Source organism: Asparagus officinalis, chromosome 10 (genome assembly GCF_001876935.1).
Source record: "Asparagus officinalis chromosome 10, Aspof.V1, whole genome shotgun sequence".
NCBI classification, from domain to species: domain Eukaryota; kingdom Viridiplantae; phylum Streptophyta; class Magnoliopsida; order Asparagales; family Asparagaceae; genus Asparagus; species Asparagus officinalis.
The window spans coordinates 61,898,942-61,909,109 of NC_033803.1; the positions used below are offsets into that span (position 1 = coordinate 61,898,942).

The 10,168-nt window shown below is 34.6% G+C and overlaps 1 protein-coding gene across 2 annotated transcripts; it reads right to left on the reverse strand.

Moving 5' to 3' along the window:
- On the reverse strand, positions 4,974-9,643 carry LOC109825215. 2 transcript variants are annotated; one of them, XM_020392001.1, is made up of 5 exons: positions 9,497-9,643; positions 6,424-6,538; positions 6,228-6,317; positions 5,512-5,610; positions 4,974-5,427 (listed from the first exon to the last, which is right to left on the reverse strand). In XM_020392001.1, exons 1-5 carry the CDS (start codon positions 9,562-9,564, stop codon positions 5,326-5,328), a joined length of 474 nt encoding a protein of 157 aa, XP_020247590.1. In that variant the 5' UTR covers positions 9,565-9,643; the 3' UTR covers positions 4,974-5,325. The 2 variants fall into 2 exon arrangements, with proteins under 2 accessions (XP_020247590.1, XP_020247589.1); XM_020392000.1 differs by lacking the exon at positions 9,497-9,643 and adding an exon at positions 7,944-9,437.

Genomic DNA, 10,168 nt, shown 5'->3' on the forward strand with positions numbered 1-10,168 from the left:
GAGACATGTATTGATGCAAAAAAATATAAACTCTTGATTCTGTACAAAAAATCCAATACATTTTGCAGCACTTCAATCAAATTGCAAAAAATATATAAAGCTAGGCTTTCTTTTGTATGCAGAATTAGGTTTGTTCAATACCAAATATATTTTGGAGTACACACTCCACATAGACTAATGATGTTGCCCATAGCAGCAGTAGTATGCCAATTTTCTCAATTTGTTTGCATTGTACACAAACTAAGCAATGTGAAGAGCTCCATAGTATTCTTAAACATAATATTGTTTAGAAGTAACTACATTCAATTATAAGCATTAAGCATGATGGGGATTCATAATCAACTCCACGCATAAATGCTTTAGAGATAAGATATTAGAAATAGAAGCCTGCTCAGAGAGAGAGATAGAGGAATTAAAGAATAAAATAAGTTGAAATGATGCCTTGAGAATGAAACAATTAAAGGCTTCTCATTTGAGGTTTAGAAAGAGTTCAATGACAAAGTCAAAAGGATTTTTGGGTGAATGTTGGAAAATGTTTTAAGCTTAAGAATTTGCGAAAGATGACTAATGTGGAACTACGTAGCATTGACTTAAGAATTAGTGGTGCATGAAGTTTGATTGTGGACAATTAGATCAATTTCCAAAAGAGAGGAGAAACAACTTCCTTTTTATCTTTTGTTTTGAGCAAGATTCACTCTTCTTGGTCCTTGCTTTCCTATTGCCATACATGTTGAAACTATTTGCCACAATATTACTGCTAGATTAACTTATTCTAACATTTACTATTTGATGTCTAATAGTAAATCAATCTGATGGATTACTGACTTTTTGGGTTTCCCTATATCTAGGCTTATAGTTTCTTGGGCATTTACAAAATTAGAGCGGCCCTAAATCACATGTTTAACATATTTAGCATAAGTGATAATTCGTTTCATGGTTAACAAGAAAGGGAGTGTGATATAGCCTTATAGTTTCATAGGCATTTACATAGGTTTGTACTGTTTGACATCAGAGTTAGAAACTTGCTCAAAATTCCATCCACTTTTGTACAACTTTGAGTCATTCTTTTCTATCTTTCGGAGGGCTTCAGGTTGGACTATTTATTTAACATGCTTAGTTTGGAATTTGAAATAATTTTCAGTTTGATGGTGTTGCATTTGGTCTTACTAAATGCATATGCAAGCTTCATAGAATTTCTGACTAACTTTTGTTGCCGACATTGATGTCCAAGGATTCTTCTTCTTAGTAGAGCTTTGCAATCATTATGACCCAAAGAGTTCTATAAAAGCTTAGTTCCCTTTTATCTTTTTCAGATTTGGCAGTTATTATTTGGAGGCCCTAAAAATATGACATACACTCAACCTCCATAATGCTGGAGAGACAAGAAATTAGCGGATGAATTACACTCTCGAGTTTACAGCAGCAATACTATGAGTATTGAGCTGATGTGATCTTAGCCCCTTAAGATATGTCTGAGGTCAGTTTCAATCTAGAATAGGGCATCACTCCGCAGTCACAAGAGCATTTGTTGTCACAATAAATTATTCGAGTTTTCCATTCTTCTGCTTTTGCTTATTTTATTAACTTCGATTTTCCAATCCATTCTCTACTAAACCTATTTGGGTTGGTGATTTGATTTGTTTAGCATGGCTACTAACTAAAAGCTAGATGCTTAATGACATTATCCCTATGTTGCAGTGACACAAATAGACAAAGACACTGCATGTAGTTAGTTAATTCTAAACACACACACACACAAACACAAACACAAGGTAGACTTCTCTGGAATGCGATGCAACATGCATTTATGATACATGTTACATATTATGATCTTAAATCTTAAGATACTCCAGGTTAATACATGAATAGAAAACACAATTGCTCTATGATTTCTATTTGAGAAATGTTGCCTTTCATTGCATTTGCATTTTCATGTCTGGCTTCTCCAGTTCATACGTGCATCACTATCATATATTTTATTTGAGAAAAACTATTTACAGACTATCATTATCACTATCATTTATGCTTCAACTGTCCTTATTTTTTTTTTTTTAGAAAATCATTATCACTATCATATATTTTATTTGAGAAAAACTATTTACAGACTCGAGGATAGACTACTGATATTAATCATTTTATGTTTTTCTACAGATTGCAGATTTCTGGAAAGAAGCTTTGACATTAAGTTCATTACATCATTCAAATGTTGTATCTTTTTATGGTGTAGTCCGTGATGATCCTGATAGGAGTTTAGCAACTGTCACAGAATTCATGGTCAATGTATCTCTTAAGCAATTTTTGCAGAAAAAATATAGGTACAAGCTTCATATGATCTTCGTGTAGTTCTGTTTGCTTGCAGTTGCCATATACTATAGGATGTTTATTAGCAGTTTTAACATGTATTTGGCGGATGCCAACTATGTTTAATAGTTAACAACATCTGTTATTAGCAGAACGATTGATCGTCGCAAAAGGCTAATAATTGCAATGGATATTGCATTTGGGATGGAGTACCTGCATGGAAAGAATATTATCCATTTTGATCTTAAGTGTGAGAATTTGTTAGTAAATATGAGAGATCCTCAACAGCCTATTTGCAAGGTAGGGAAAATAGTTTGTCTCAATCTCTGATTTGTGTCTGCAAGCTATATTGCACACCAATCTAATTGTTGACATTGAGGAGATTGGGATAGTTTATGTGCACAAAGTTGTGAAGAGACTTGATAGGGGATATTAGATATTAATTTGTTAATGATGTGACTAACACAATCTTAGGATAAATCGAGTGTTGTGAGAAATAAGTTTGTTTTGATGCTTTACACTTGGATCTACTCCTCTATACTTATAGAAGGATCCTAAGATTCACTATTCATACAAATTAAATACTTCTTTTAGCATGATGAAGATGTTAATTTCTATTTATAATGATTAAATTTAATTTAGCTAATCTTAATAGTGCCTAATTCTATTCATATCCCTAACCCTTACGTTTAAATTTTATTTACGTATTTTTTTGCTTTTTTAATGAAGATTTGGTTGCTAAGTTTTAATAGGTTTTGTTTGTTCGTGTGTTAGGGATTGGAGATTGATTACGTCAGAGATGATGATGGATGGATCGAATCAGATAGTTGACTTGGTTCATCACAGTTATGAAACGGTAATTTTATTTCACTTTTCAATTTTTAGTTTTAAATAAAAATTTTCACACATTTATGCACTGAAAAGATTGACCTTTTATTGTGATATTTCGGTTTCAATTTTTAGTAGTTATTTGATCTTTAGAAATTTGGTTAATGATGACTAGGGATAGTATAACCATGAAGATAAAAGCTAAAGTTTCTAAATTTCGTCAATGATAGTTAAGAATCATTTTTAGAAATTTAGGAGAGCTTTTGTTGAGGAGAAAATGAAGATTTCTTCTGCCACAGTTGGCGAGAGAATGAACTATTGATATGTGCTCAGATCTGAAGATTTCCTCTGTCAAAATTTTGTTCATTTTCTATTTATTTCTCTTTAATATTAATAACAAATCTTTGAAAGGACACATTAATAAAGAGATTATTATACTTAGTTGATGATTTATGATAGTGAATTTTAATATTTGATAATATTTTTTTGGACATGTCAATTATCATATTCTATAATTTTTCTCTTAGAATTAGTGATAGGGAACTTTTATGGTTTTCAGGTGATGGAGAAGGTCGTTAAGAAGATCTCGGAATAGGAATTAGTGATAGGGAACTTTTATGGTTTTCAGGTGATGGAGAAGGTCGTTAAGAAGATCTCGGAATAGGAATTTCCACGTCTAAATAATGCAAGACCCCGTTTAAGCCTGCAATAGTTCTATTTCAGGTTTTGCTCTTATTTTCCTTCTTTTTACTGGCTTTGTTTATTTCCCCCCTAATAATAAATATACAATATTATAATGTTTGTCTTTGAGGCACGATATTAAGATGTTAGTTTGCATTATTTTGTATGATGAAGTAAAATATGCATCAAGAGATAACTCCTTCGTAAAAAATCATGATTGGTTGCCATTCAAGTGACTGACTCATGAATATATGTTATATTGAATGTAAAGTTTTGTTGCTATATTGTTTTATTAGGCCATTATGTGTGAGTTGTTGGAGTAGTATTGTTATATTTGCATCATGAAATATTATTAGGCATCTATTTTTCAAATGCAACTCATTGGAAGTTCTTCATAGTTGCTAGCTGTAGGAATCAGTTTGTATAAAAATAAAATTGAGATCAAACAACTTTAACGAATTGTAGAAAAGAGGCGAGGGTCGTGCTTGGCACGGGGTACATACTAGTTTTAATATAAAGTAAAATAATATTTATATTATAATAATATACTAAATAATATGCTAAACCAATTGGATAAGTTAATTTAGAAGTAATTAATAGATAAAATTATATTTTAATAAGGTGCCACATTATCAATTATTCCACATGAATTGTCAAATCAAAGACGCAAATTATATCACTATCCCATTTTATCCCATTTTACCCCACTCAAAATATGCCAAAGGGGTAAATTCAATGGAATAATTTTCCCACTTGTCCCAATTTGTCCCAACCAATAACCCCCCCTAGCTCGCATACTACCAAGAACCGCATCCTCCGAAATACTTTATTATGAGGATGATCCATTATACGAGAAAACAAAAAATTGTTATGAATTATGTAAGACCCATGAACTTGTGCTCATAACCGCACAAAGCACGTATATAAAACAATTAGGAATGTACTCGTTGTATTCATATTATGATACTCTTCGTAGTTTTACCATGCGGATAATCCTATCCAACATCATGATATTCAAATCACACGATCTGAGCTCTCAATAACCACAACATATAGATGAAGCTAAAATTTGCCTAAGGAAAGACATTATCTTTCCTGAACACAAAGAACAAATGAAAATTGTTTGAAGCTACACATAATGAAGCAATGAACTAGCACAGAGATATAGAAGCAAAACCCTAATATTGGGGGAACAAACTCGGGGGTAATATAAAAACACGATAACCGGATAACTTGTTTCAAGAACAGAAAACTAGAACTGACCTACAAATACATGTATACAGTTTCTATGATCAAACTTCCACATGTAAAACCTCAAGAGAACAATAATTCTAGTCTTCCAAGATATCATAATGGGCTGCCCCTAATAAAAATGAATGATACATGTAATAACAAGGGTAAATTATCAAGAGTCCAATAGCATCAGAGCGCAGCATACGAACACTGGACTCAAGAAGTAAGACACAAAACTTCCAACTTAAACTGGACTCAGGGAGTAGACACAAAACTTCCAACTTAATTCGTCTTTGACTTGTGAACCTTCTTCTTGGGTTGTCGCCTTGGCATTGAGTTCTTCATCCCCAGATAGAAGAGCAGTGAACCAAAGAGAGCCAAGTTCTATGCAAAAGAGCACAAGAAAACTATTTGATATTCTATTTGGGCTAATGTAATAGCTGGAGTATGGAAAGGAAAGAATCAAACCTGTGTGAATTTGATGAAAAGTTGAACAAATTCTGGCTTCTCCATGTCATAGTTGTAAAAATCGTACACGATAGGCGTAATAAATGCCAAATAAAACAGCTGATAAAAAAGACAAACACAGATCATTGCAAGAAGTTATACAGGAAGAGATTCAAGAAGTCCACTTGTGATAGCAAAGCCTACAACCCAAAATGTATAGCCTAATAATTTCATGTGCAGATCGAGATGTTGTTCGTGATTTAGCAAAAGGGTAACACAAAAAGATTAAGAAAAACAAAAGTAAACTTCATTTTTTTATGTATACCCCTTAAATCATGCATATTTGCAGAACTAAACCCCAAATCTTAGAATTTGCAAAACCAACCCCAAATTATCAACTTTGGGAGGAAAAAACTACCCCCAATCAACAAATCACCAACTTTGATAGGCTAAAATTTTAACTGCAATAAAAGAATATTCAACAAATTAGTCATAATTATACTCCCATATCCAACAAAGCTGAAGATTTGTTGTTTTTTTTGGGGGGTGGGGTGGGGTGGGGGTGGGGTGTTTTGCAAATACTGAGATTTGAGAGGTAATTTCTCAAATTACGCATGATTTAAGGGGTATATAACACGAAAAACATTTTGTTTGTCAAATAAATGATAACACAGTTTAGAGTCATGAGGCTACAAATTGAAAAACGTACAAGTTGGGAACAAGCAAGAAAGCCATACCAGGAGGTAAGCTCCAAACGAGCTGCTGAAAATGAACAGTAGGCCCCCAAGTCCTTTCAGTCCTATCGTGGTGGCAATAGCATGTCTCATCTGAATAATAAATGAAGACAAGATATCTAAATATCATATATCATGGAAATATTTTAAGCTATACAACACACAAGAAATAAATAAAAAAATCACATATATTTTTTACCTCAATATGAGGTGGGACTACGAAACCGTGGGAAGCTAAATGCTCTATGAAGAGGTTGAATTTGGGCTTCAACGCTTTTGCTGCAGGTCCACCATCAGTACCAAATTCAGTAAACCTATGAAAATCAGGCATATAATCAGCACATTGTTACAATATTGTGATCAGAGAAAATAAACGAAATTCCAGAAGGCATTCCCAAATAAACTCCAGGAAGATCTTGCATCTGAGACTATCCCATGTCAACAGAAAAAACAAACAGATAAACCTTATCACCTAAATATGACAGCCAAGAATTTATACATATTTAAAAAGCAATTCGATGTAAAAAAGGTAGGCGTCATATAGAAAAAACGCACAAAATGTGCATCTCAGACGCCTATTTGAAACAGATCCCACATGTAACTTCTAGCTGGAGGATGCTGAAATTAGTAGGTAATAATGTAGTCCACCCTAGAAGAGGAAATGCAGGCACCACCCAGGCAAAATGTGCATCAAGCTTGTCTAGCCTAAAACCCAATGCAAATTAGGTTGTATTAAATGGCTTCAACAAACTGCTATAAACATAAGTGAACAGATCTGAGAGAACATGCAATTCCAAAACAATATAAAAAGAGGAAACTTACTCTAATTGAGATGCTTGAGGATTTAGCAAAAAAAAAACTTAATCTACATCAAAATTAATATTGATGTTTAAGTCTGCAGACTCTCGTTTTCGTATCTGCTAACTAGAAAAAATTTGGGTCTGCCATAACATCGTCCTGTCAACATATCATGAAATTAAATAAAAGATCACATTTTCTCATCCAAAACAACAAGAAACCATTAAGAAATACAGAAAGATTTGTCAACTAAAAATATCCTACAAAGAAATTAAGGAAACTTAGAGAAGTTTGGCCATGAATATTCTATCATAAGAACAGCAAGATCATGAAAACAAAATTATGTCAAGTATACGATACTCGTGGATCCTATACATAGGTGAAGACTAGCACTCATAAATTAGAAATTTTTTGGAAAACATAAGACTATCCATATCCCAGGAACAAGGTAACTATTGAACCAAGACATCACCTAAAAAGATGGTGATTCATACACAACATTATTTCGCATAAAGAACTAAAAATGACTGAGACTAAACTTTTTGAGAAAATCCCATGATAGGTGGCAAACCATGAAAAAATACTATGTCCCGTCAACTTATTTACTGCAATTTTCTGTACAATGTAGAATAAAAGAAACAAATTAATAAAATGTCAATTTATAAAGAACTGGATTCCTTTAAGCAAACCTCTTGATGGACTGCAAATAAACCTATGAGTCAGCTTAACTCTCCTTCAATAACAGGTAAAAATATCATTGTCGAACTAAAGCCAACACGGTTTATAGAACTTAAACTTGCCCTATCTACCTAAACAGATTTGTGGTAAAAGAAAAAATTCCCATACAACATGCTTGGCATGATGACATAAAAGATGCATCCAAGAAGGCAAAACATTAAATTCCTTAGAAATTAGAATTACCTTATCGTGTTTGAAATCATGTCACTGATGCAAGGATGTGTAGGAGCACCAGCAGCAATATGAAAGGAAGGCTTCTGGGTGAAAATTTTGGTGGGTTGCAATTGAAGGCCATCCATTTTCAATTCAGTTAGCGGCTATCATCATCCTCAAAAAGTTCCCGCAATGGCACATCAAACACTACTGAGTTGGGTCTAATAGCAAACTTATTCTGAATGGAAAGAGTTGAGGGCCTGTTTGGATTTCATTGGGGGTAGGGGAAGTTAAGGTAAAGCAGGGGAAATAAGAGGTAAAACAAGGGAAAGAAGAGAAAATAAGTAAAGAGAATTCCCTTCCCCTAAGTTCCACCCCAATTTTGGGGGAAACAAATTTTGTTTTGTTACGTGTGAACTTAAGGTAACTAGGGAACACTTCACACTCTAAAGAGTACCCAAACGGGGTGAATGGTTTCCCCTAAGTTCCCTTCTTCCCACATTCCCCTTAATCCAAACAGGCCCTAAACATAGGTCTAGTGAAGGTTGTTGTCTTGACAGTTATGAACATAAATTATGCTATGAACCTAGTTCATAAAATTTCTTCCCAAAAAACATTGAGATTGCTCAATACATATTATTGGCATAGAACCCGTACAGACCGTAGTCTTCAAATGTGGCATAAGGAGGAGGTTCAAACTTCAAAGCTTGTTCTCAATAAACCCAACTATACAAACCAAATAACATCTAAATAGTATACATTAACTCCCTCTTTCAAGTGACAAATGTTTCCATTTATGCCTACCAATTGGCCGATGGTCTAATCAAGCATGAAGCTTGCAGATGAAAACTTTTGGGCAACCCATAAATATGACTTCTGGGTTTAACAGCTACCTTCCATGAGATTAATTCCTCAACAAATTTCTGCTCATGCTAAAGCGTTACACAACTACCATAAGTAACATAATCACACGGACTTTCAAAAATAACAGTTTATAATCATATCCAACTATTATGGAAGCAGTATGTAGATAGATACACATCACGCTCACTACTTTATGCGACTTGAAACGTCCACGTAAGTTGAAATTCTTTAGATAAGCTCACGAATGGTTTTATCAAGCCGGTTCCTTTTTCTATGCAAAGTATAATGAGGGCAATTTTGTCAAGTAACTTCTTCTTACAGACTTATCCTAATGTAGAACTAACTTGCACTCTAACCTTGAACATTAAATAAACACCAAATCAAAGACTTTCAACTGAAAAGGAGGCCAATCCTCCACACTCTTCCTAAACACTCAAAAAATCACCAAAATAACCAACCTTAAACCACAAACTCACAACAATTAACCAAGTAAACAACTCCAATCACGGAAACACACAAAAAAACACCTAGATCTGACAAAAGCAGCATCTCAATCTCTGCTAAGCTACACCATACAGAATCCAACAACTAAAAACTAAGAAGCTCAACACAATCCAGAGCTAAAAACGAGAAATTTCCACATAGAACCAAAACCCTAAACCCTAGCCCAGATCTGAACTAAAACAGAGCAAAAGACCAATGTTTCGAGAAGAGCTCACTCTTGATAAGCAGAGAGAAGGAACACCGAAGCGAAGAGAACTCTCCCAGCGAAGGAAACGAACCCCATTAAAGAAAATTTTCAAGATCTCGATCTCGATCTCGATCTCGATCTCGATCTCCCTCAGAGGACTCAGAATTGGAATTTTGAGAAAGACCTTTCCGGGTCGTATTTACAGCACGCGACTTGGACTTGGTTGCCCCTAGATCCTCGCAGAAATCTCGGTATTGCCACTGGGTTTGAAAGGAGTTTGACTTGAAACTGGACCGTTGGATGATAGAGAAGTTTATTGGACGGTTCAGATGAGGGCAGTATGGGTACAAGATCTTGCCAGGTTCTGCCAATCAACTGTACAATTTGAAGTGCTGGTCTTAATCGATGTGGTCCATTATATACGGGTGGACCCCACCTCGTTATTTGAAATTAGAATTGTCTACTGGTTATGGATGGTGTTCACTCTATGCGGTTGTGCGGAAATGGAGCTGTAAAAATAAATAAAATAATGTTAGGGGCACATCCCCTAACACACCACCAACCACCCTCCTCTCCTATTGTTATAGTAAACCGGGTCCCACATGGGATTTTAAAAATTTTAAAATCCCATGTGAGGCTCGGTTTACTGTAACGCTAGGAGAGAAGGTGTGGTTGGTGGTATGGTAGGGGGGGGGGGCCC

Excerpts from the sequence above, each read along its gene's own strand:
- LOC109825215 (XM_020392000.1), bottom strand. The coding sequence starts at position 8,059 with ATGGATGGCCTTCAATTGCAACCCACCAAAATTTTCACCCAGAAGCCT. Across the intron at positions 6,318-6,423 it reads TAGTCCCACCTCATATTGAG|ATGAGACATGCTATTGCCAC; the intron begins GTAAAAAATATA and ends TTTATTATTCAG. Across the intron at positions 5,611-6,227 it reads CGTTTGGAGCTTACCTCCTG|CTGTTTTATTTGGCATTTAT; the intron begins GTATGGCTTTCT and ends CTTTTTTATCAG.